The following is a 26,530-nucleotide window of genomic DNA, read 5'->3' as shown; positions in this document are numbered from 1 at the left end:
AGTTCCCATGGCATTAAAGTGAGGGTATTTCACCATAGTTTCATGGGACATTTATTTTTATTTCATTTTGGTGTGGACAATGGTGATAGAATTCAACAATCATTAATATATGTTCAGTGTTTTGTTCCATACCTCTCCATGTGCACAAAATAACTCTGCCGCCTTCCCTCTTGTTGAGCTGGATGTATCTGGATCTTTCTTGTTTCTGTTTACAGAGCTATAAGCAGCCGTCGGCATTTATAGTCACCCAGCATCCTTTGCCAAACACTGTCAAAGACTTCTGGCGGCTGGTCTTGGATTATCACTGCACGTCGGTCGTCATGCTCAACGATGTGGATCCTGCCCAGGTGAGTCCTGGGCTTCCTCTAGGTAGAGCCCAGGTCACGGGGTCAAGTCCGTGTATGCTTTGTTGGGATGAGATGGACAAGCCCCTCAGCAAGTGTTCACAGGGCTGTTGAAGGATATGAAAACACAAGGGTACCAAATGAGAATCAGAGGCTACAAAAGAAAGCCGGTGAAAACCAACAAGACAGGCAGACTAAAAAGGCACAGATGCAGAGAGTGGGAAAAGAAAAGGCAGGAATAAATATATAAATAAAATTCCACTGGCTGCTTCAAGGGCACAGACAGTTCAAACCAAACTGGGACCACACAACTCAGAGCCAGCCAACTAGTGGAGACTGTCCTTGGTCTCCTGCTTGGGCATCTGTGCTTCTAGGTCTGCTCTTCTAGATCTGCAAGACGGGACCTTAGGATGGCAGGACAGTAGAGATGGGCAAGCGGGCTTAAAGAATAGCTTTGCACTTTGTCGATGCTCTGTAAAGATAGCAAGAGAAACAAACAGGCTATGAGCTCAGAACGCTCAGCGGAGCCCCTCACAGGGGTGAGGCAGAAAGCCACGGCAAGCAGGGTCGCAGAATGTTCTTGGAGGGAGCTGTCAGGAGAGTCTTAGCTCCGAGAAGACCCTTTGGGAGCGGAATCCACTCTCTTCACATAAGTCACCACATGACAGAGGGCGCGAGGGACACTTGGAGCTTGGTGTGTATTACGAGTAAACTTGTCTGGGAATTAATTAATTTCCTATCCAGTTGAGAATTTTTATTTTTAAATAGAGCAGGAGTGCTGGGGGCTCCTGGACTGTTTGAGCATCTAAACAGAAGATGCTTCTTTCCCGAAATCCATTCTGTTGCCATTAATGCTTCTGTACGCAGCTAGGGGTTTCCAGGTGGCAACCCTGCGGTATACGGTTCAGGCTCTCGCTCAGAAGCTAGCTGGAGGAGAAACAATGAGAGTCCTTGTTCCTGTCCACTCCTTTTGGCTTAGCTTCAGTGTTCTAGACTTCTCCCGCCTCCCTGCCCTCCCAACAGATTGTCACTGTTTACGAAAGCACACCCAGTCCAATAGAACCCAGAACTGGTCCTTCTAACTCCAGGCAGCAGTTAGATTTCACAAATTTAAGAGCCAGGCACTGGGTACAGGATGTGTTCCTTGGGTAGAGTCAGTTTGCCTTGTCCCTACCGTGAAGGTACATTGGGTCACCTTCACCACGGTCAGCCATGCTGGTGGTGTCTATGAACACAGCATCTGAATGCTGAAGCCGCATTCTAAACTCCAACTGTCTGGACTCCAACCAAGCCTTGGCTGACTGGCAGTCAGGGAGACAAAAAGATTCCCATTCTATTCAGCAGACAGAGCTGATGTGCGTGGGGGAGGGGAGGGGCGGGGGGGGGGGCTCCTGGGACTCTGTCTTTTAGCAAATGCTAAACTGAGCGTTGGAACTCGGAGGCTTCGCTATTCTACAAGACTGCCACGAGACTGCTTTAAGTATTTATCGGATCAGCTCATGGATGTGTTCTGCGCCATTTAAGCCATTTTCTACATGGTTTCCTTGGGCAGAATGTAGGACACAGTGTGTGCCAGGAGCCAGATGCCAGCCTGGGCCATTCGTATTTCTGCGGTGTAAATGACAAGCATTTGGTCAGGCTCTTGAACTTCCAAAATAAGCAGAGAGCAAAGCCAGCCCTGTCCGCAGAGAAATGGGCAGAGCTGTTCAAATGTGGTTGTTACGGCTTTTCCTGCCATCTCGGCTTTCTGACATCATGCCTTTCAATCTTAACAGTGGGCGCCCTTGGGTGTCAAAAGGGAAACCGACATCTGAACGCTATTGTTTGACAAGGTGGTTTAATAACTTGTCACCGGGGAATGCTGCTGAGGAAGAAAAAAATCCCACGGAAACATTATTTAAAAATTAGTTTCTAAATCCAATGGACCCGAGTAGTCTTGGTTATCCTGTTTTCTCTCTTGCTCTTTATCATGGATAGAGAGGGAGAAAAGAGAGGATGTTATCTCAGTTGACTCGCTATTAACAGAATTTACTTTGCAATCTTGATTGTATAAATCAACCCTTGCAACACGAGACCGTGGTATCTTGGACCATTTCAAAAGTAATAAGTCAACAAAAAAGCAAGTCCAACCCATGGATCCTGTGGAATATCAGTTTGTTTAAAAAAAAACTATGGCAATCCAGGCCTGCACGGTTGCCAGTTCTGAATCTTATCCCTGGCTAACATATGTTTTTTGAGAAATCTGCCAGAGGATGAGAAGAAGTGGAGTTGAGGACACAGCCACCATGAGGGTCCTGGTGTCTGAGCCTTTTAGGAAGAAAAGGAACTGAAGTTGAAAGGATTATGTCGATGCTGACTTTGTCCAGTCACCACACTTGTCTCTCTGGTTTTTGGGGTTCAGTTGTGTCCACAGTACTGGCCAGAAAATGGAGTGCACAGACATGGCCCCATCCAGGTGGAATTTGTGTCTGCGGACTTGGAGGAAGACAGCATCAGTAGGATCTTCAGGATTTACAACGCCTCCAGAGTAAGAGCAGGGGTGGGACCCAGGGTGCTTGAACTGGGGTTTTGCTATTGTCTTATGGAATGTTGACATGTCTGCTCTCTCTCAGGCTCTGTCCTAAGGGATTGGAAGGTCTCAGTCAACAAAAGAGATCCCTTGCCTGATGGGACCCGTACGCTAACGGGAAGCTAGTTAAAGAGAGAGTTACTAACATGTTCAGGCACAATAAGAAAGACTTTGTTCAATGTTCAGTTCTATAGACATGAACCATTGTGGCAGATGCTACCTGAATCCAAGCCAGGAAAGACGAGAGTCTAGCCTAGGACCGGCAGGGGTCAGCAGATGAAAAACCAAGACAAGGAGATTCTTGCTGAGGATGGGCCAGAGAGAGCTGGCATCATTAGGGTACGGGGGAGTCTGAAGAACCTGATCAGGTATGAAGTGGTCGCTCACTGGAGGGGAGGATCTTGCTAAACTGACATAGTATAGGTGGCAAAAAGTGAGCTTTACAAAGGAGAGAGAGTCCCGACTGAAATGAAGACAGCAGATAAAAGGTATAGCAGATAGAGTCACGGGGTGCTAGACAGTGATACATGCTAAAGGAACAAAAGTGTGAGGTCATGTCCCGGGGCTGTCACAGTCCCCGTTTTCAGTGGGCATCCCATGTGAGCCGACTCTGAGGAAGGAAGGGAGGAGGCGTGACCTCTCTAGGAAGACAGCTCTCAAGCAGAAGTGGCCACACAAGGGCTCTATGGTGGAGCTGGAGAACAGTAAGCTAAGGCAGGAGGCACTGAGGAAGAGCGCTCAGGACTGGCAGGGCCTTGCCCACCACCGCTAGCAGACTCTCGCTGGGAAGCAAATGAGGAGCCGTTGAGCCACGACAGGGTTTTCAGAAGAACTGCTTCACCAGATTGATTCACATCTGCCTCTGCCTTGACAGATGGACGGAAGGACCAGGTGACGAATGGCAGTGGTAGGGCAGGAGTGGTGGCAGTTAGAGGTAGTAAGTGGTAGAGAGATGGCTAGATCCGGAGGCCGGAGCAGCAGGGTCCCAGAGAGTCAAGGTGACTCTCAAGATGTGGATCCTAAGAAGGAAGTGGTGTGGTTGTCATTAACTGGAATTGGTTTTGCCTGAGGAAAAAACAGATCGTCTGGGGCAAGGAGCTGAGCTGAGGTCCAATTCGGGACACAGTAGGTTTGGGATGACTGTGTAAGCCCCGAGCTTGGCTTTTGAGTACAGGAGGGTGACATTCAGTAGAGAGGTCTAAACGGTGACTGACTTGTGATACCCGAAGTCATGACAGTGACTGTAACCAAACAGTGAGATTAGGGGAGAAAACGGAACCCCAAAACGGAGTCCAGAGGCATCTGTCAGCCACAGGTCTGGGAAGAGGGGAGGCTGAGGCAGAGGAGGCGAAACAGCTGGCAAGGAAAGCTTGCTGAGAGGCCCACCTATGTCGGGTGCCACCAAGTGCCAAGCGGCTCCTCCGAACACTGAGGCCAGCAATACATAATCTGAATTCCGCAATCCTGTTTAATTATACGTGGTGATTAATTAAATATTGGCAGCGAAGCAGAAGCCTGAACATTAAGCAAAGCCGTATTCTAGAGAAACCAGGGTATAAACTGCATCACATCGGACTCACAAGCATTTCTAGGTTACAGGCTATCCCGTCCTCTTAAATACTTGCAGCTAAAGTGAAGCCACTTGTCCACACAAAACACCAACGTGGTCAGTCCTTTGTTATTTTTCTCTCGGCTTTTGCAAAATGTAAGCGTTCTGCTCCACTCCTGTTTATCTCTGGCCTGTCACTTAAAACACCTGGCTCTTTATAACCACAAGAGCTTAAGGTCTTAACTCTCCAGGCCCGCAGAATCACCCCTTGTTATCTACTGGCTTGAGACTCCTGGATAATACTGAACCCCGATGGGAAGATCATGTGGGAGGAACCAGGGCCCCCGGAATCCGTAAGGTAAAGAAAAAGATGCTGTTCCCTCCCCTCCCTGACTGGCGCCTCTCACTCCGCAGCCCCAGGATGGGCATCGGATGGTTCAGCAGTTCCAGTTCCTGGGCTGGCCGATGTACAGGGACACGCCCGTGTCCAAGCGCTCCTTCCTGAAGCTCATCCGTCAAGTAGACAAGTGGCAGGAGGAATACAACGGCGGGGAAGGCCGCACAGTCGTACATTGCTTGTAAGTATTCCACAGAGCTCTTTGGGGGGGGGGGGGGAGACCCCACCCAGCGACTCAGTTCACCTTCCTCCTCCCATAATGCTCTGGGACAGAGGGGCGACCAGCACTCTTACTGAACAATCAGTCGGCTTTCTAGAAACAACAACATATTGCGTACTCGGGTGCCGTAGCTTTATGTTTCTCTAACAAGATAGAGGAGACGAGGAGGTTTATAAACCCCAGATTTTGGTTTAGCTCTCCATTTTGGAAACTGGTAAGTCCAAGGGTCCAGTCATGGCATCTGGTGAGGGTCACAACGCAGCAGAGGACAGCATATGACAAGACAGAACAAGTGTGCTAACACTGGTCACTCTCCTCTTATAAACCCGCTAATACCACCATTGAGACCCTCTGTCTGAGCCAGAGAACCTCCCAAAGGCTTCCAATGTCATTAATGTCTTTGGAGAGTAAGTTCCCAACACAGGAACTTGGTTGGAAAGCACATACAAACTACAGGAAGTCGGTCATGTGATCAAAATATATATACCCTGTAAGTGGGATCAACCCCCACCCCAGAGGAGAGGAAAACACGGGGATGGTTTCAATTCCTAGACAATTCCTAGTTCACGAGCCTGCTCTTAACATCCTCAGGAATTTTCAGTAGTGGTTGTTAAACTGTAGGTAACTTGAAATCATCCCTACTAGGAGAAATCAATGAATGGCATAACCAGGGATTTCTCCCAGATGGCTGGATCATCTCGTTGCAGTAATTGATGGTTCTACTGGATACCACGGGGGAACTTTAAAAAAAAAAAAAAAAGACAAAACAAAACTTTTTTTTCCTAATCCCTTTTTCAAGAGATATTTTTTATAAATAGGCATACTGTCAGGATCTGATTAGGTCTGCCATAGCTTCGTCTGGAAAATCCCATAAAGACTCCCTCGGTAAGGGCTTGATCTCTGTGTGTACTGTGAGGAAGCATTATGGCATACAATGAGGTATGGATCACTGCAGACATGTCTCAAATGAAATTTTGGGACTCTGGGCTCTTCCTTTTTGCCTCTCTCTGGTCATGAGGGGACAGCCTTCCTTTGTCACATCTCTACCCCAGTGGTGCGCTGCTTCATCACAGCCCCAAAGCCATGGGGCCGGCCAGCCATGGAGCGGGAACTCCACAACCGTGGGCCAAACTAGCATTTTGTTCCCGGGACGGAAAGTTGACAAGCACAGAACCAGTGTCCTCTGAAGGGTGATATCTGGATAAAATGTAAAGATACTTCCTGTGCTTTGGCAGTCACTGGGGGGACTTCAGCAAGTTCTTCCCTCGGGCCACACAGGCACCAATCAAACCCCAGTCTCGGCATGGAACCCTGGCATCTGCGCTATTGAAAACCCCTGCATGATTCCCATGTGTGGCCAGTGTTGCGAGCCACGGCAGTGACGTGCAGCTCACGGTCCAGCGTGGCTTAGTGGAAGAGGTGATTAAACGGCATGGCGGTCAAGGAAGCTGCTCACGGGGCTTGTGGGAGTTCAAAAAGGAGTTGCTTTTCAGAGAAACATCACGTGAAGCAGATGATAAGACCCTTCCCAAATTGAAGGACAATGAACATTTCCTCTGAGCTGACCACCCCAGGTTTCAGTGGCAACTGGGTTGAGGGGCCAGGCTACGCCAGGCTCCCTGCGCTTACCTCATGTGGTGGAACCCCTGAGTTCTTCCCAGACCCTCATCGCACTTCAGGAAATGTATTCCGTTGGAGAGAGTCTTTCGGAACCTACTCAGAGCTGTCTTGCGCCTTAAGTCCCCCTATTCTAGCTTGTGTAGAGCAGTGTACTGGCGCGTCTCCGTGTTCTAAACTCCGTTCCTGTCCTTAGACTCAGTGCTTGAGGAAGTTTCTATCCTCTCCCCTTCTTATTTCTCAGAACAAGAGGAGAAGCTCACCATACTGTGCTGATGAGATCCCAACAGGGCTTTTTTTTTTTCCTAGTCAAGGCAGCAATCTTCCAGTAACTTGCCAAAATGATAATACAAAACTAAAGAGAGAGGCGCCCACTGTGTGTTTATAGGGCTTTTCAGGAAACACACGGAGTTGGGCTTTGGGGGAGGGGTGAATGCATGCGCCAATCTACAAGAAGGATGATACAGTAGACACCAATGGAATGGGCACCATGCCCCCTAAGTGTTGCCATGGCACAACAGAAGAGTGTACAACATGGTTCAGCGTGCTGTAGGCATCATTTGGTAAGCCAATAGGTTAAGACAAGACCCTTGCCAATAGATGTGTGGAGTGAGTACAGCAAATGCTCTACAAACCAAGGTTTCCTGAAAGGAAGGAAGGAAAACAACCAGAAAAAAGGGAAGGCAGAAAGCCGGGCGGTGGTGGCGCACGCCTTTAATCCCAGCACTCGGGAGGCAGAGGCAGGCGGATCTCTGTGAGTTCGAGGCCAGCCTGGTCTACAAGAGCTAGTTCCAGGACAGGAACAAAACAAAACAACAAAAAAAAAAAGCTACAGAGAAACCCTGTCTTGAAAAATCCACAAAAAAAGGGGGGGGAGGGAAGGCAGAGAGGAAAGCACCTGGGCTCCAGCCTGTCACCCCACACAGCACACCGGCGAGTACTGACAGGAAGTGGCCTGAGCTGCTGGAGCCCACTGCACATAAATTCATAGATTAATTTACAAAAAAGAAATAAAAGAGCTAAACTAAAAATAATCCCAATAGGAAAGTTGGCGCTTTAATTGGCTGGTTTTGGATCTGTTCGATTTTGGTTTGCATGGGGTTCTTTTTGTTTTGTTTTGAAGTCCTGGAGATGGAACCCAGAGCCTTGAGGATGCTAGGCAGCTGCTCTCCTACCAAGCTACAGTCCCAGACCGGTTGTTTCTATTTTCAGTATTAAAAGTCGTTTTCAATTAGCCCTCCGGAATCTGGAAGAGCCTGCGTCCGTCGTATCTGGAAGCATAGCTTGTTTTGACCCTGAACTACTTTCTGCCGTGAGCCAATCAATCCCTGAGCCCTCAGGAATAGGTCACTACCTGAGACAGCTGAAAGGGAAGGATTTGAGAGACCGGCGCAAAGACCTGTTCAGTCACTGCACATTGTATGCGGCCTTCTTCTTCCTAAAGGCAGCTGTGGCCCTTGAACTAAGCAATTACGTCACTGTCCATGTAGTGTCTCTAGCAGCGGGCTGTTTGACTATCACAGACAGTGGTGGCTCAAGTTTTTTCTCCCCTGCCTGCCTGTCATCCCTTTCTTACCTTCTGTTAGCTACAAGCTCTCCTCAGTCCCATAATCTCTGTGGAGCTGCCTCTTGCTAATGTTGGGTGTGAACTCAGGCCTGTAGAGAAGGTTTGATTTTTTTTTAATTTATAAACTTAATCTAAGGGTTTTTCTTGGGGGGGGGGGGGGGGTTTGTTGTTGTTGTGTGTGTGTTTTTTAAGCCTACAAGAAAGTTTAAACTGATGTCTTCCAATATTGGTCAGAAAAAGAAAGCTTTAGAAACAGTCTAAAGGGTCCTAGGTGAGATATTTAGCATGGTGCAGCGCCACCTATTGGCTGANTTGTGTGTGTGTGTGTGTGTGTGTGTGTGTGTGTGTGTGTTTTAAGCCTACAAGAAAGTTTAAACTGATATCTTCCAATATTGGTCAGAAAAAGAAAGCTTTAGAAACAGTCTAAAGGGTCCTAGGTGAGATATTTAGCATGGTGCAGCGCCACCTATTGGCTGAGGGCAGAGTACACCTTCATGAGCACCCTCCAGATACTTAGGGGAGGGTGTGGAAACAGAATTCTCTTATGTTTTTAAAACGAGAATATGGCCTCGTTCTGAAACTATAGAAAGAGTGGATGTGGGCAGGGGTCATGAGCAGATGCTGAAAGATGAGGTGAAGAGCCAGCGATCCAGGACAGTGGAACATCCGTGCAAGGAACAGAGCAGAAGGCAAAGCCGTGCCCCTGTACTACCTGACTGCAGCCTGTGACTGCAGGGCCGTAGGGAAACTGGGCACATCGGCCTGTCTCCTCGCAAGTGCACTGAAATCCCTTCAGACGAATCACCCCCAAATGTCGCAAGCAGACAGAAGAGCTTCCATGAGAACACATGGGAGAAACTCCTCATGAACAGGAGGGTAGCAAGGACTGATTTAGAGAGGACACAGGATGCTGGCCACCAAGACAATGTGGTGATGCGTTGAATTTCATTGAGAGAGATACTCCGTTTACAATATGAGCAGATGATGAGGAAAAGCAGGATATGATGGGGGGCCCTGAATACATCTATCTGGCCAAGGTTCCAGAGCCGGCATGTCTACAAATACAGCAAATGGTTGAAACAAGATATCTAACCCCTTAGTTTTTAACGGAAAAAAGTTGGAAAGGCATCACACTTTAGAAAGGAAAGCATGGCATGTAGCTCTGTGGTGGAACCTTTGTCTAGTACATACAAAGCCCTGAATTTGATCCCCAACACTGGAGAGAGATAAAAAAAAAACTAAACAGTGATAATCTACATCATTAGGTGATTTTAGTGTTTAGGAAAATACTCATTAAAACCACTTATTGCCCCTAAGAATGGCTACATTTTTAAAGACATGAAACAAAGATTCCAAGAGTTGGTTACACTGTAAAACTGGCAAGGGCATGGTGGCCTGAGGAAGGAAGCCACGGGGCTGACCAGGCTCTGATAAGCCACTGTGGTGTGTACATCTGCAAAACTTAATGCCAATATTTACTTATCATTCTTGGACTTCATTGTGGCCATGTTACTCTTTCTCTAAAGAGAGTATTTAGCTGAGTGGTGGCGCATGCCTTTAATCCCAGCACTCGGGAAGCAGAGTGAGTTCGAGGCCAGCCTGGTCTATAAGAGCTAGTTCCAGGCCAGGCTCCAAAGCTACAGCGAAACCCTGTCTCGAAAAGCCAAAAATGAAACAAAATAAAAATAGAAGGTTTAGAATGTTACAACAGACTGAATGAGCCGACAGTCATGACTGTCTTCACTGAAACTAAATCAATCTTAAAATAGCAAAACAAAGGACAACCAGATGTCTTATGCTTGCTTATTAGAGGAAGAATCATTTTTATGAATGACAACATTGAATTGACCATTCCTCCATCTAGGGTCCTTTAGAAGCTCTGCTGCCAGCCACCCATTTATAGGATACATATGGGTCAAAGATGATATATTAAATCATATTAGAGAGGTGCAAGGGATGAGAAAATCCAGAACGGAGGACTCTCCACAAGACAAGCTGCTCTCTTTTCCATACAAGTCTGAGGACTAAGAGAAACCTGTCAATAGCTGTAAAGTTATCCAACACCACCAAATGCAATAGGCATACTTTGCTTAGATGTAGGGTTTTTTTTTTTTAAGTCACCGGAAGATAACATCTAGGAAGCTGGAACACTGGTTAGATACTCGCTATTAAACCAGTAGGTGGTAATCAGTGTGGTGGTTCATTGGGTCAGGGCGCTTGCTGGGCAAGCCTGGTGGACAGCATTCACCCCCTGAGCTCAGATAAGGATGGAAGAAGCAGATCTACCCCACAGACTTGCCCGCTCCCGGCCTCGTGCACTCTGTGTCATACCACTGCCCCGACAAAGGCTTTTCACAAAGTAACGTTCTTTTCAGAGCGATGGCATCGTCATATTATCATATTTCAGAATAAATGAAAGGTGATTTACCTCCTTATAATAGAAGCTAATGCATGGAAAGTACAAGGTGAACATTCTAGAAAATACAAATATACTCAAAAAAGGGGCAAGCGTTTGCCACACAAACTTGGGACTCTTCATGGCTAGAGGTGGAAAAATTGGGAGGCAAAGGTAATTACTGATAGGTTTTTAGCACATGTAATAAAACTTTCAGCGTCTGCCTAGGTTGACTTTAAATAATGAAAACAAATACATTTTCAAATGGTGCGAGAGAGAGCTATTTCCTGTGATAGAATGTTGAACTAGGGAAGAAAATATAAGGTCAACGATAGATAAATAAGACAGTCATAATTAATTGCTGAAAGCAAGATCTGCCATTGTGTATGAAAATCAGTGGGAACTGAAGAGAATCAGTATATTTGCAGAGTCCCAAAGTGTCTTACCCCGGGATGCATATTAACCACAAAAAGATACCTTGACAGGGAAAATCCTCACCAGCACCCTCTAGTGGACAAGATGAACTTCCCTGCGTCTGAGACATCAACACGTGAGTCCCTTAGAGGGTGTAAGGCTCTTCTTCCTCTAGGTTTCTTAGCCAGTGACAAAGATATACCAAAGGAACCCAGATGAAAGGCCGGTTCGCTGTGGGACTTAGTCTTGGCCTTTTCCAATTGTGGCCGGGGCACATGGGTCTTATCTACACCTCCTTTCTACATTCTGAATTCTGTATTCCACAAAGCAGCCCGCCAGGACTCGTCAGAAGTAGCCTATCAAGAAAGGCAAGGGAAAGCTGATAAACAGGTAAACTGTCACAGACTGGAGAAGGGTAAAGAGATATGAGATGACGACCACAAATGCCAGAGTAGATCCCGGACCACGAAGGGACCGTAATGCAGAGACTGGTAAAATGTGACGGAGGGCTGTAGTTCAGCCACAGTGTGGTAGCGCTCTTACCCCCTGACTGTGATGCACGGTGTGCAGCGGTTGTAAATGCCCACCACAGGCTGGGCAGGGAACTCTGTCTATATTTGCAATGTCCCCATATATTTAAAATTGCTTTCAAAAAACATTTTAGAGAGCTTTCGTGTTTGGGAGATAAGAGAGATCCTAGTACCTTCAAGACCCGGATATTTGTATATATCCCCACTTGTCATTAGTTTCTAATGGCATTATTTTTATATGTCACTAGTTTAATAATGACATTATCTGAAATCTGGCAGATTTCAAACGAGGGGACTGCTACTCACTGAAATTTTTCCATATTGGGCCCTTTGTATAAAAATCAGTAAGGAGCTAGGCAGTGGTGGCTCACACCTTTAATCCCAGCACTCTGGAGGGAGAAGCAGGCTTATCTCTGAGAGTTTGAGGCCACTGTGGTCTACATAGCCAGGATGACCAGGGCTATATAGAGAAACCTTATCTTGGAAAGAAAATCAGTAAGGTACCATATCAGAAATCATCATCTGGCCAGGATGAGGCTAGGATAAATTGCGGGCCACATGCTAAGCGGGCTTGTTGCCTGTGCACCTTCCTTCTGACCTTTCTCCGGGGGTTAGACAACATATCTCCACAGACACAGCACACTATGGAAAGTGCTCTGACAGCAAACCCCATCTGACCATCTATCCGATTTCTTCTCTGACAGGAATGGAGGGGGGCGCAGTGGCTCATTCTGCGCCATCAGCATTGTCTGCGAGATGCTCCGACACCAGAGAACCGTGGATGTCTTCCATGCCGTGAAGACGCTGAGGAACAACAAGCCCAACATGGTGGACCTCCTGGTAGGATGCCCCTCTTCCCTGCCCCATAGGGTACCTCCTGGTAGGATGCCTTCTGCCCTGCCCCGCAGGGTGTCTCAGAGTTGCGTGGGACCCCTCAACAGCTCCCACATGGCGATGCTCCATCTGACAGGACATTCTTTTCCAAAGCATCACACATGGCTTGGCTCAGGGGACTTTCCTCTCTTTCTCTCCTGCCTCCTTTCCAGTCTTATAGAGGAGACTCCCTCGGCTTGGTTGAAATGTAGAAATAGCTGAGACTTACAAGTGAACATTCTTTCTTTCCCTTCCTGGCAGCGCCTTCCACATGGCTAAACAGTTAAGTCTTCTTGGAGAAGAAATAGTCACAGTACGAGAAATGCCAGATTTTCAAATTACAGATTTTTATAAATAGCTTAATCGCCTAATATTTATCAAAGCTGTGAATTTCGGTTTGACATACGGGATATTGCATTTAATTATGGTGGCCACATCTGAGAGAAGGATTAAAGGGGTCGAGAAACAAAGCACTAGGGGCAATTATTTTCTTAGGGTGTTCCACAAAATGCCTTCTTTTTCTTCCTTTTTAAATGTGGAACTGATAGAGTGCCAGGCACTCAAGAACAGAAGGGTAGCTTCATGGAAGAAGCTTCTCTCTCGGGCTCTGTAGGTCTTTGTCTGAGTGAGCTGAAGGGAACCAGAGAAAGGTCTCAACAGTTACTCGTGAAGCAGAGAGGAAGGAGGAAGAGGCGAGCTACGCTGCCTTCCAAGGCCCCCGGTTCTGCAGGAGTGCAGAGTCCCAAAGGCAAAAGGGGGTCAAGAGTTGAACTCAACTTGAGAAAGTAGCCAGGGGTCACTACAGCAGTACCCAGGGTGAGGAAGTAGTATGACTTCCTGCAGTCAGCTGCTGGGCATAGCAAAATCCTCTGCCCAGCAGCACCTGCTGTCTAGACACTGGCTGGTGCTTGTATTCCACACCTAGGGAGCACGATGTTATCCACAGACTCTTGTAGAAGGGCGGTTTAGCTGGGTACATGCCCTCGAACCTGTGGGCCATTGTGTCAGCTCTGACAAGAAGAATCCTGTTTCCTCAAATGCCTGCCTCTTCTTTCCTGCCCCACAGGAAAACCAAAGAAATGCAAATAGAGTCTCAACGGTGCTGTGAACTCAAATAGAGACCCTCAAACCCATGAGCCTTGTAGTGTTAGTATCCTTGAGTTTTCCTTTCGTAAATCAGGGGTAGTAGTAGCCTTTTTGAGGCCACACAACACGAAAAGACCTGTGACTTTGTTTGGGGCATCGCAAATAAGAGTGGCAGTTGAGTGTGTAACTGTCCACTGGGCGTGATGATGCCTTTGTGGCCCGGGGACGTGGTCATATCTCAGTGTTAGGGAAGGAGTCTGGCAGCCCTGTTAATGTGACATTTAGCATGCACCAGGCCTGGCTCCTGTTGTACTTCAGATGGTAACAGGCTTCATGCACGTGGGGTCTAAGGTATGCTTGTGCGCAGAATTCCCGAGAACCAGCTAAGAATTGTCACATGAGTGTTAGAGGCTTCACCCTTCTGGACTGAACGGAGAGCAGCCCCAGTCACTGGTAACCTGAGTTGGGACAGGGAAGGAGAGCACAGATGCCACACTTACCCTCGGGGATGGATGAAGCTTCCAGACTTTGGTTAGTATGTGGGCAGAACTGCCCACGATGAAAAAAAAAAAGTCAGTTCCCTCACTGAGCCTGAATTAGGCGAAGCATTAGAAGTCCCCCCCCCTTCCAGGCCTTCCTGTATTGGCTCTATGGAAGCGTTCATCACTCTAGAGCTTTTATGGTCCGATTGAGCCAGGCTTTTTCAAGTCAGCGGTTGAGATTACAGGCCAGGGCAATTCCTCATGAGATGAATGCAGACTCGGGTGGCTGGCCAGAGGGAGCCTGCACTGCAGACAATCCTATAACGGTATTGGAGTTTGGGTTGTTACAAAGGAACGTCTTCTTAAAAATTAATTTCACTGGCTTACAGTAACTCAGCGTGTTTATGGGGTGCCGTGTGACATTTCAATACAGGTGTGAAATGGATCATGATCAGGGCACAGTAACTGGTGTATCTATAGCTGCAGGCAGGTTTTTTTTTTTTTCCTTTGTGCTGGGAACTTTCCAAATCCTCCCTGTCGACTGTTTGGAAATATTTAACCTGTTGTCAACCACGGCTCCCTGCTGTGCCGTGCAGTTTAGGAAGCCATTCCTTCCTCACTGAATCCTGTACAGTCGTGGATAATTCCAGTGGCGAAGACAGGGTCCCCGGAAGCCCGGCACTCTGAAGGTCAGCCCTGAAATTCTGAGCAGGTCGATGACAAAGAAATGAAGGGAAGTTGTGAGCTTTCCAAAGAAAGCCATCTGCCAATCTGTCGGGGTGACTGTTTGCGAGATAATAGCTGGTGACCAGAGGAAAAATGTCACAACGTTCTTTTTGTCTGGTTTCTAAGCTTCTGTGCCAAAGGAAGAGCTCTTATACGCGGTTTGTTTTTTTTTTTTTTTCCGTCCCTGAAGCACAATATCTTTCTGTTTTAGAATTCAGAGACGTTGGCTGAAGGAATTAATTAGCTCGGGTCAGCACAATAAAGCCTGGTATGGCTGTTCTATGTCTAGCAGGTGATCTGAGATCTGAGTGAAAAAACTTGGGGCTAGACATTGGGAAGGGTACGGGCGATGTGAGCTGCATAGCTGAAGGAGTATGTTCCAGAAAGGCTAGGGCACGCCTCTGAACTGATCAGCCGGGACACAGGGTGGATGGAGTGGGAAACCAATACCTGAACCCCACTGAGTCTCTTCACATAGCTCAGAGGCAGGAGGATACCCACAATGGCCCCCTCCTCTGGAACCCCCAAATGTTGCAACTGTACCCTTCCCGCCTGCATGGGAGGAATACATAGGGATCCTCCCTGTCTCTTTCCTTCCCCTTTTGTGGTTCTGATATCAGTAAATTGCCTCAGACTTTGAGAGTTTATACATTTTAAAGCCTGGCACTCTCAGGGAAACCTAGAATACCCTAGACACCGATCTCCTCACATTGTCAGTTTAGGGTTTAGGGGGAAAGACAACAGACTGCTCGGGAGAACATTAAATTAGAATACAAGGGCTGAAGACATGGTTCGATGGTTGAGCGCACTGGCTGCGTAAGAGTGAAGGCCTGAGTTCAGGTCCCTGCGCCTGTAACACAGGCAGGGCCTCAGAAGCGCCTGTAACCGCTGCACTGCATGAGACAGAGACGGGACAATCACTGGGACTTGCTAGCTTCCAGCATAGCCAAAAGAACACGTTTCAGGGAATGAGGCAGAGAAAGAAAGAGGACATCTGACATGCTGGCTTCCGTGTGCACATGTGCGCACACACACACACACACACACACACACTAAAAATAGTAACTTGTTCTGACCCCGTTTTAGCCTGGCTTCTAACTTAACCATCTATTTAAGCAACCTTGTCACCATCCGTAAGCTCTGGGCTCCCAGAATGAACAAGGACAGCTGGGCCTAGTTGGAATCAGAGACAGTGGCCTTGAAGCTGTCAGGGTTACGGGGAAAGCAGCAGCTCCCTGCAGCTCCCTGTGCATTCGTTTCAGGTAAGGTGAGCAGACTGTTCTCTTTGAACCTTGAGCAGTTGGCATGCGCTGTTCAGTGTGCCCAGACTGACTGTGCCCCCCCCCAGCTCCTCCAGCACAGGCAACGTGTGTTGACAAAGGCAGAGTGCCAGCCCTTCATGGGATGCCTCAGAACTGCCCTCACGAGCCCTGACCTAGTGACTCCCAGACTCAGCCAGCCACATGCCGGGACTTTTAAAGAATGACCTCAGCTTTGGGTTCCATTTCAGAAGTCACTTCTCCCTCTTCATAGAAGCCACTGCCGGTCAGAATCAGAGTCTAGAAAGGGACAGCAAGTGGCCCTGATGGGGATAGGACCCGGCTGAACCTCTCTTCCAGAGCAAGCACTTCATGCCTGCAGCCAGCAGCTATGGTCTGAGTTGGAAAAACTCAGGACCAAGGGGTATATGTGTGTGAGTGTATGTGTATGTATTTATATGCATAGTTTTTTTTTTTCTCCGAAGCATGGGGACGGCTCATGGGGCTTAATTATACCACTCGGAAGCAGGGGAGCTGAGGGAGAAAACTGTAGAAGGCAGGGCTATACCTGGTTGTCCAGTGTAGGGAGATTTGAGGGGTTTCCCAGGCGCTCGGAGGAGGGGACATGGCAATTTGTGGCCTTTCTTTTCCTTCCCCTTACTTTTATGATTCCGAAACCGGTCATCATAGAATCTATCGGAATCGGCAGCTTGCTCACGATGGGTGAGATGGGAGAAGGGGAACTCATTTTGAAAATTATAGCCATCCTGAGATAGGGCAGCTCTGGTCACTGCTGGGTCCACCGAACCTTAGCAGAGGAGCCTAAAATCCCTCATGAGTCTCCAGCTTTTCTTGTGACCTGAAGCTGGCAGCCACAAGTCCCTACTAAATGTGTTTGAATATGTTTTTTTTTTTAAAAAAAAAAAAAAAATGACCATTTGTGGTAGGTACTGACACTAATTGCACAGTTAGATCTGAAAAGAATCATTTTTATGCAATGAGGGATTACATTTCCATAAAAAAAATCATCGCTAGGATTCACGGAAATGAGAGAGATGATTGGAGCACGTGGTGGCCAATTTGTCAGTGTGGTGATCTGACAATACAGCCTTTTAGAACTGAAATCCAAATTGCTTCTTTTAAACATTCCGAAAATAAAAGCATCCATTGCTAAAATAATCAATCATAGAATGTGAACCAGAAATAGAACATCGCAAAGGGTAAGTAATAGTGTTTCCAGGTCAAGGGTTTAAAGAATCAAACACATAGAGAAACACTGGTCGCAGGTCGTCAGAGAGAGGACAGACTTATAAGATACTTGGCAGGCATCCAACCACACTCCACATGCTGCAGTCAGTCCTGTGTGTGAGCACCGCATAGATCCCATCACTGCCCCCACCTCCAATCATGTGGACCAGCACCACTGACATTGGAGGACCAGAGCTTCAGGTCTCTTGTACCAACTGGAGCTGCCAATGCCAGAAGCAGTTGCTGATGCCGCGTCACTACAGTGTCGGAGGAAACATATGCCGTACCAACTGGAGCAACTCTGCTTCTAGGAGTAACAACTACACATAGAGTGCCCATACCCACTGCTGGCTGTCCACTACTAAAGGATCTCTATTCTTATGTGGCCACCAGTGACAGTGGGTCTCCCTGACCTCTGCCTTGGTCTACTAAGCCAAAAGTGATCCATCCCGGCCAAAGATGCTCTATAGAGGCTTTCTGCACTGTGGCACCCATGCAGTGATAAGGCCAACATTGTAGCATAACTCCCAGGCTGTTGAGTTGGCTCAACAGGTAAAGGCACTTGCTGCCAATGCTGAAGACCTGGGTTTCTTCCCAAAACCCCACATCTTAGAAGGAAAGAACTGAGTTCTTTCAATGTTGTCCTTCACCCATCTGCCATACCACACTCCTACATCCTGCAAAAAAAATAAGTGCAAAAGCACAAAACAATCCATTCCTGGACTTCAAAGAGAATAACTGCCAACCAAGAATCCTGTACCCAGCAATGCTACCATTCATAAATAGCAATAAAATGCTTCAGAGAAAATCAGACTGGGAGGGGGGGAGCATGACCACCATGCTGGCCTTCCGAAAGATACTTGGTAGTTCTTAGTTCAACATCCAGGTGTGAAATAAGGAACTACCACCATGAAAGAGATGAATCCCAAAATAAGGATAGGTCTACAGAAGAGAAATGTAAAGAATCAAACATCTGTACAATATGTATCAAACCACAAAGATGAACAAGAGAGGAAAAACCTAAAGAGGCAGTTTATGGTGGCACAAACCTGTGGCCCCAGCTCTCAGAGACACACATCAACAAGAAGGAAGAGAAACAAAAGACTCTAAAACTCCTAGAAGAAAATCAACCAGACGAGATGATTATATCCTTACTGATCAACTGTCACCATGGATGTAGATGGACTTGGTTCTCTAACTAATGAAACAGACAGGGTAAACGGAGTTATTCTGAGATTATCTAATAATATCACCTCATCAGCAAATAAACACACCACCCGAAAGTTAAAAGATGGAGACATGAATCTCTAAGGTTCAATAAGCTAGCAGTAGTTAGCTAAGTTGTACATGGAGCAAAGACTAAAGACAACTGTAATGAAGACCTCACAGTTACTAAGAGGGTATGACTGTAACTCTATATGCACCAAATTTCATTTTTTAAATCCACTAAAACTGTTGAAGAACTGACATGTGCTTCCCAGAAGTTACCAAACGTTCTCATATGTTTCTTATTCTCCTTTTGTCTTTATCCAGAATACCTGTTTTTAATCCCATTTTAAATGATCATATATTCTTTATCATCTAAAGTGGAGCAGCTGAGAGTCAAAGAGGACGCTAGTAATAGCAATGGCAAGACAATGGCAGAAATCAAAACTGCACAGACAAAACCAAGACTTTGAGTCCCCTTTCCTAGCTCCATAGATCCTTCCCCTCCTAGGGCCCTGGATTACAGATGTAACTTAAGGAAGGGGACATTGCATAGGTTTTCAGTCCATCATGGCAAAGAAGCCACTGTGGAGCCACTCAAATCCTGATGGCAGAACGGCAGAAGTATGTGACAGAAGCTGTTCCCTTTTAGTTGATCAGGAAGCCCAAGCCAAGATATGAAGTGGGCAGTGATGACATCTCCCTTAAAGACCTGTATCCAGTGAGCTGCATCCTCCACCTAGACCCTGCTTCCCAGTGTCCAAAACCTTCCAAAGCAGTGCCAGGTAGAGACCAAGAATTAGCCTGTGGTTAATAAAGAAACTGCTTTGGGCCCGTTGATAGGGCAAAACTTAGGTAAGCAGGGAAGACAGAACTGAATGCTGGGAGAAAGAAGGGCAGAGAGGGGGAGAGAAAGAGAGAGAGACACTCCATGGAGCCTCCAGATACAGACACTGGGAATTTTACCCAGTAAGCCACTGCCATGTGGCAATACACAGATTAATAGAAATGGGTTAAATTAAGATGTAAGAATTAACCAATTAAGAGACTAGAGCTAATGGGCCAAGCAGTGATGTAATTAATACAATTCCTGTATGGTTATTTTGGGTGTAAGCTAGCCACACTGCCAGGACAAACAAGCAGCTCCTCCCTGCAACAAGCCTGTGAAGGAAATTTCAGATTTGAACCATCATGTGCTAACCTTCCTAAGAAGCTCTGTCCTCATCTCCAGTGATCCCACAGTCCATGTTTGGGAGCAATTCTTTCTTAGGCGCTAATACCCGGTTACTGGTCACACCCTTCACCCTGAATCACAAACTTCTCAAATTGGGGGACATAATAAGGTGCACGACACTTAAGAGGACCTTAATCAGTTCTCATGACATTAAAGAGATCCTACTGACTGCAGGGTCAGAGAAAAACTTTATCCACAAGCCTGTTGGGGACAAGCCACGTGGCATTTCTTCCAGCCCCCCTGATCTCTGTCTACTCTTGATCTTCCTGCACAAGGCTCAGATTGTTTTCAACACCCATGTAAAACATATGGGGCAGTAAACCTTCATCTCTTGTTATCCATGAGGTCTTAGTCCCAGGACTCCTTGCAGACAGTCCCAGTCCCTTATATAAAATGGCATAGAGTTTGCATATACCCAACTCATCTTCCATGTACTTTAAATCTCTAGATGACTTATAATAAGGGACTAGAAATGCCATGCTTAGAGTTAATGTACCCTATTGTTTAGGAAATAGCAAAAAAAAAACCTTACTTGTTCAGTGCAGATGCCATTCTTTTTCTGATAATAAAACTGCATGCAGAACCCAAGCATCTTCAGCTACACAGGACTTCCCAGAATGCTAGTGCACGCAGATACTAGAATTCTATCTAGGGAAGCATCAACAGTAGATACATTGTGATTCAAAACTGCTACTTTCTGATTCATTTCTAGTTCAACACTTTATCAGTTCTATGTCTTGCAATTAAGAACCTTCGTCTGCTGTCATTGCTCTAACAGAAGCAAAGTTTAGATGTGGCTGACCTTCTCACTTTCTCTTCCAGGATCAGTATAAGTTCTGCTATGAGGTGGCCCTGGAGTACTTGAATTCTGGCTGAGCGTACGAGCAGCTCTGCAGGGGAGTACCTTCCTACCACAGAGTCAAGACGTTCTGTGGTGTCCGTGATGATGAGATGAATTGTCAGTATGCTTATTTTGCTTTGCATAATTGGCTCTTTTTAAGAGCTCAAGAAAGTGTTTCTAAAACTGCTTGCACTGCCCAGTTCCCTGTACTGCTGCTGCGTGACCAACACACAGCAGACAGTCACCAGAGACTGTTCTCCTCGCCACTGGCCTTGTTAGAGCAGCACAGACATCTGGTCAACGGAAGAGCACAATTATATTCTTATGAAGGAATTTGTACTTTTGGGGTTATTTTTCCTTTTGTGGCTGTGACCCTTTGTCATTGTTACAACTGAGTGTATGTTTTGTTCTGTGGAGAATGCTACCTGGCATTATGATAATATATTCTTTTAGTTAATATTTGTATTTTAACATGTTGCATAATATAAGATTATATAGCTTTCAAGGACTAACAGATAAAGATGTAATGAACAAAGACACAGTTGTATGAGTTGTTTCTAGCGGATTTGTATCGTTCAAAGAGAAAAGCTGGGGAGGCCTCCGTTCAGAAATGTAACGTGGTTAGAGTCACAGATCCAAAGCTTTTCCATTTGTTTATATTGTAAATATTTTTTGATTTCATCAAATTATTTATTCATTAAAAGAAATTTTGTGATGCATGGTGAGTGACAATCGTTTTTACTAAGCCCGAGGAGTTACCATTGTGAATTCTCAACTCAGTAAATTCTGGTCCTGACTGGTCTTGCTGTGTCGCTAGAAGCCACACCCCTCTGACCAGTCCAGTCAGGGAGAGCTTGCACGTGGAACCTTGCCTTGGTGCATATTTGACATCTGATAGGGTGGTGGTTAATTTATAAAGGAAATAAATCATCTATATATTGAGGGCATCGTGTGAACTGGTAAAAGGGCAAACACACACATGAGAGATGGCGACAGGAACGAGAGAACGCGTTTGTAACAAAGCCCCTCCCACAAGAACGACCATGATCCATTAGAGGCCACCTGCTAAAGCTACCTCCCAACCTGTCTGGTAATTTAATGTCGCATGAGTTTTGGAAAACCACATGATAGCAGCCTGTTTGCCAGGTGCTTGAACAGACACTGCTTTCAGAAGCCCAGATGTAATCCCCTGCATCCTACCTGCATCCTATGAGACTAGGGTGGAGTAAAACTATAAATCAGCAACAAAACGAACTCAGACCATACACAAGGACTTGACGACTGCCCAACACTCTTCTGAATGAACAGTGGCCTACTGAAGAAATTGGGAAATTTTAAAAAACATTCTAGAATCAAAAATGAGAACACAGCGTACCAGAACTTCTGGGATTTCGCCAAGGTAGATCAAAAAGCAAACTGTGTAGATATAACTGCTCGTGCTTTAAAGATCAGAGGGACCTAAAATAATGACACACCTCAAAGCTCTAAAAATGCAAACCCAAAATGCAGCAGATGGCAACGTTATGGGAGAAATAATTAAAAAGATTTTAAAAAACAAAAATAACAAAGTTAACCAGCGTTGGTTCTTTGAAAAGATTTTTAAGGATGTGAGGGTGATCTGGCTGCGACATCTGTCACCCCATTGATCGCCAGGGTTGGTTTGGCTGATCTGGCTAGCTAGGCAGGTGTCCCCTCCCCCCCTCACCGCCCCATGTGCATGCATCCCTCCTGAAGCTGCATGCTGGGTCAAAGAGGATGACCTTCCCTTAAGAGAGGAAGATCGGTCTCTGGTCAAGTGTATACGAGTAACTGCGCTCCCCTGCTAGAACCTCCAACGTGGTTTTTGAAAAGGTCAGTTTGAAAAGACTTTTAAGACTTATCAACAAGCCCTAGCCAAGATAACCAAAAGAGCAAGAAAATACAAATTAATAAAACTGGAGATGTAAAAGAAGATTTTATAAAAGAGTCCAACAAAATTCAGACCATCAAAGGATACTTTGAAAACTGAACTACCACAAGTTGGAAAAGCTACAAGAAATGGACAAATTCCAAATGTAGCTATCAAATTAGAGCCAGAAGAGAAAAACCTGAACAAACTCGCAACAAGCAATGACTTTGAGGCAGTAATTAAAATCATATCCCCACCAAGAAAGGCCCAGGGGTGGTATTTATTGCTGGATTCTACCAGACTTTCCAGAAAGATCTCATACCAGCACTTCTTAAAATAGGCCACAAAGAAACACTACCAAACATATTCTGTAAAGACAAAATAACCCTGATATACCAAGATGCCCACAAGCTGAACTCAGGATCACAAGCAAGCAGGTTAATTCAACATATACAAATAAACAAATGTGATATCATATTACTATGGTTAAAGGCAGAATTCACATGATCATATCAATAAATACATACAAGGAGTTTGACAGAGTTCAGCATAGCTTCATAAAAGTCTTGAAGAAAATATGAGCAGACAAAATATACTTCAATATAATAAAGAATTGTATAGCATAACCTGTAGCCAATGTTATACCAACTGGGGGGAAACTGAGACCATTTCCTCTAAAATATGGAATGAGACAAAAGCATACACTCCCCCCACTCTTACTTAGTGTATTGCATGAAGTCTTATGGAAAGCAATAAGACATAGGAAAGAAAATGTATAAAATTTTTAAAAGAAAAAGTTAACCAATTCCAAAGTTAAGCTCTTTTTTTTTCAAATGATATTATTCTATACTGAAAAGTTACATGGGCTTCACCAAGATACATTTGGATCTGATAAACACTTTTAGTAAAGCAGCTTGATTATGTATGTATATGTATGTATTATATATATATGTAGCCTTTGTATATACCAATAATGAACTTCCTGACAAAGATATCGTGAAAAATATTCCATTCACAATATCCTCAACAATACATAGACTAAACCTAACAACAAAGGTGAAAGACTTCTGATAGCAAAAGCTTCAAGTACTGAAAACAGAAATGGAAAAAGATCTTCCACAATGCAATGACCCTTCCATGCTCCTGGGTTAGCATTGTGAAAACAGCCATATACTAGCAAAAGTTATCTACAGATTCAATGGGATCCACATCCGAGTTCCAATGACACTCTTCATGAGTAGAAAAAAAAACCCAAAATTCATATAGGAACACAAATGACCACATATAGCTAAAATGATTCTAAAGAAAAAGAGCATACCTGAAGGCTTCATAGTACCTGACTTCAAACCATCCTACAGAGCCATAGTGATAAGGACAGTATCCCACCAGCACAAAAACAGACATGTATACCAACACCACTGAATGAATAGAAAATCCAAAGATAAACCCATATAACTATAACAACTCATTTTTAACAAAGATATTTTTAAAATGCATTGGGGGGAAAAACAGCCTTTTCTACAAATGACCATGGCAAAACTAGATACATACCTGCAGAAGAATGAAATTATAACCCTCTCTCACCATGAGCAAAACAAGTTTAAATTAGATCAGAGACCATAATTTAAAATTGGAAACGTTGGGGAAAACAGTTTGTGGTTATAGTTGTAGATAAGAACTCCAGTAGTACAAGATAGAGTAGTTGACAAATGGGATTACATAAAATTAGAAGGTTCTGCACATCCAAAGTAACTATCATCAGAATGAACAGCTAATCTACAATTAGGAGAAAATCCTTCATAGCTTTACTTCAGACAGGGGTTAATATCTAGGATATGTAAAGCACTGCAAATTTTAAATATTAAAAACATCTTGATCAGTGAATGAATCAATGAACTAAACAGTTCACAAGAGAATACAAGTAACTGATAAATATTTTTCAAGAGTCCAACATCTCTATTCATCCCAGAAATGCCAATCAAAACTTTGAGATTCCAGTTCATCCCAGCCAGAATGTCTATAAGAGAACAAATGACAATAAACACTGGAGAGGGCGCAGGAAAAGAGGAACTTATTCACTGGTTGGTGGGAATGTAGACTAGGATAGCCCCTGCAGAAATCAGTGTGGGCTTCTCAAGAACACAAAAATAGAACTACCACGTGACCCAGCAGGACCACTTCTGAGCATATACCCAAAGGACTCCACACTCAAGTCGAGAGACACTTGCACATGCATGTCAATCACTGTGCCATAGATTCTACTGGATCCTTATTTTTGGTTGTAGTGAGCCCTGGAATGTCAGTGAAGATGCAGAGGTGGAAATAAAGGGCAGTAGTGAGTGGTACTTTCATCCTCAGATGGGGAAAGCTGTCGCTTAGCAACATGAGAGCCTTACAGTACCCTCCTCTTCAGCTTCCTTTCTGGAGCTCTATAGATCCAATTCCATGTCTGTATTTTCAGATTGTGTTCCAATATCCTAATTCTGGATACAAGGTGTGTGTAAATTACATCCTGCTAAGTGGCCGTTGGTACCAAGATTTAGATATGTTTTTTAAATATCTATTTCATGTAGATTCTATGACTCAGAATTTAGGACTGTTTCCGCAGTCTAGATGGAAGGTAACACAGGAGCCAGCCTTCTGAATTTTTAGTCTGAGTTAGCCAATTTTCCAACATGTTTAGTATCACTGTTACTGGATGCGATATACTGAGTAATTTATAAGGAATTAAGATTTATTTGGCTCATGGTTCTTAGAAGGTAGGAAGTCCAATGTCAAGAAGCCATGGTTGGTAAAACACCTTTTGCTTTGTATGGATTCCACAAAGTCCCAAGGTGGTACCACTTCTTGTGCCAAGAGGGACCACAGTCATTTGAGAAAGTGGCTGGGCTGAGAAACATTTCCCAGATAACCCACTCATATATCCAGCAAGTTGCTATTTGTTGGCAGCAGTTTCTCCAATGTGGTCCTCTCTACCCAGGGATGCATGAACAATACATGCCAGCATTTCTTTGATGTTCTAACTTTGGGAGTTATGGTTTGTCACTGGTGTGGAATTACCTTATTGGTTACAAAAGTCATCCCTGTCTGCTGTGGGAAGAGACCACACAAGGAAATGAATGCTAGGAGGTGCAAACCCTTAGATCCATCTTGGAGGTTGGTGCCACCTGCTGGTCAGCTTCAAATGTTCTCGTCAAGTGGCACCTTAAGGTCTGTCGATTATCGGGGCAAATAAACCTTATCTCTGGGGCACTTAGCCTGTCAGTTGATTCTGCTTTACACAATGCCTTTTCCATGTTGCTATACATTTTGGCCCTACCAGCTTCTCCTGCCAACAGCTCCCACAGTCAATTTTAGTCTGTCCCGAGGAAGGCTTATGTAGTTATAAATAATGCCCTATAGCTTCAGGTAACAGGAGACTCCCCAGTGCCAACTCACAAGGAAATGTCCTCTTAAATTCTCAAACATAGGAACTTATCCTTCCATGTTCCAAGTATTTCCTCCATCTTACTCCTGTTAAGCTGAGAGCCATGTCTTGTTGGTTGTCACCTTGAACTACTTTGTCTCTGTCTTCTGAAATTTACCAAATTCTGCCCCACCTCCTCCTTCTGCTACCTCTGTGCCTTACTCCTTGAAATTATCAAAATTTCCATGCAACGTTTCTCCTTTACCTTTTCTACAGAATAACTCAAACATCATTTTCCCAACACCCTAGTGTCTATAATACCTCTGATGGTTCACATTGGTTTTCAACTGGACAGGATCCAGAATCACCTAAGATAGAAATTTCTGGGAACACATCTATGGGTGAGTTTGGAGACTAGGTTCATTAAATATGGGTGGCACCTTTCCATGTTTGGGGGTTCTGGAACGCATAAAAAGGAGATAACAAACCAGACACCTACAATTAACTCTGCTTCCTGACTGTACGGACTGGTTTTGTGTCAACTTGAGACAACCTAGAGACATCAGAGAGGAAGGAGCCTCACCTGAGGAAATGTCTCAATGTGTAGAATGAGCGGCGGGCTGCTTCCTGCCACCTGGCTTCCGGCCACTGGCTAGCTTTACCTGAAATATTTACACAG

General features: G+C 45.2%; 1 protein-coding gene across 2 annotated transcripts in view; it reads left to right on the top strand.

The window, feature by feature from the left end:
• Ptprm (protein tyrosine phosphatase receptor type M) overlaps positions 1-21,276 on the top strand; it is a 669,075-nt gene extending 647,799 nt beyond the window's left edge. For both annotated transcript variants that reach the window (XM_050166205.1, XM_050166204.1), the window contains 5 exons: positions 216-347; positions 2,746-2,871; positions 4,877-5,040; positions 12,307-12,442; positions 20,539-21,276. In XM_050166205.1, coding sequence (XP_050022162.1) covers positions 216-347; positions 2,746-2,871; positions 4,877-5,040; positions 12,307-12,442; positions 20,539-20,592 — 612 coding nt within the window. In that variant the 3' untranslated portion in view covers positions 20,593-21,276. The remainder of the gene's footprint in view (positions 1-215; positions 348-2,745; positions 2,872-4,876; positions 5,041-12,306; positions 12,443-20,538) is intronic.
• The last annotated feature ends 5,254 nt before the right edge of the window (positions 21,277-26,530 follow it).

The sequence above is a fragment of the Alexandromys fortis genome, unplaced genomic scaffold (genome assembly GCF_014885135.2).
Source record: "Alexandromys fortis isolate MF-2015 unplaced genomic scaffold, M_Fortis_MF-2015_v1.1 scaffold_143, whole genome shotgun sequence".
Lineage (NCBI taxonomy): Eukaryota > Metazoa > Chordata > Mammalia > Rodentia > Cricetidae > Alexandromys > Alexandromys fortis.
Note: the sequence above shows the minus strand (reverse complement) of the source record. Positions and strands in the feature narration are given on the sequence as shown.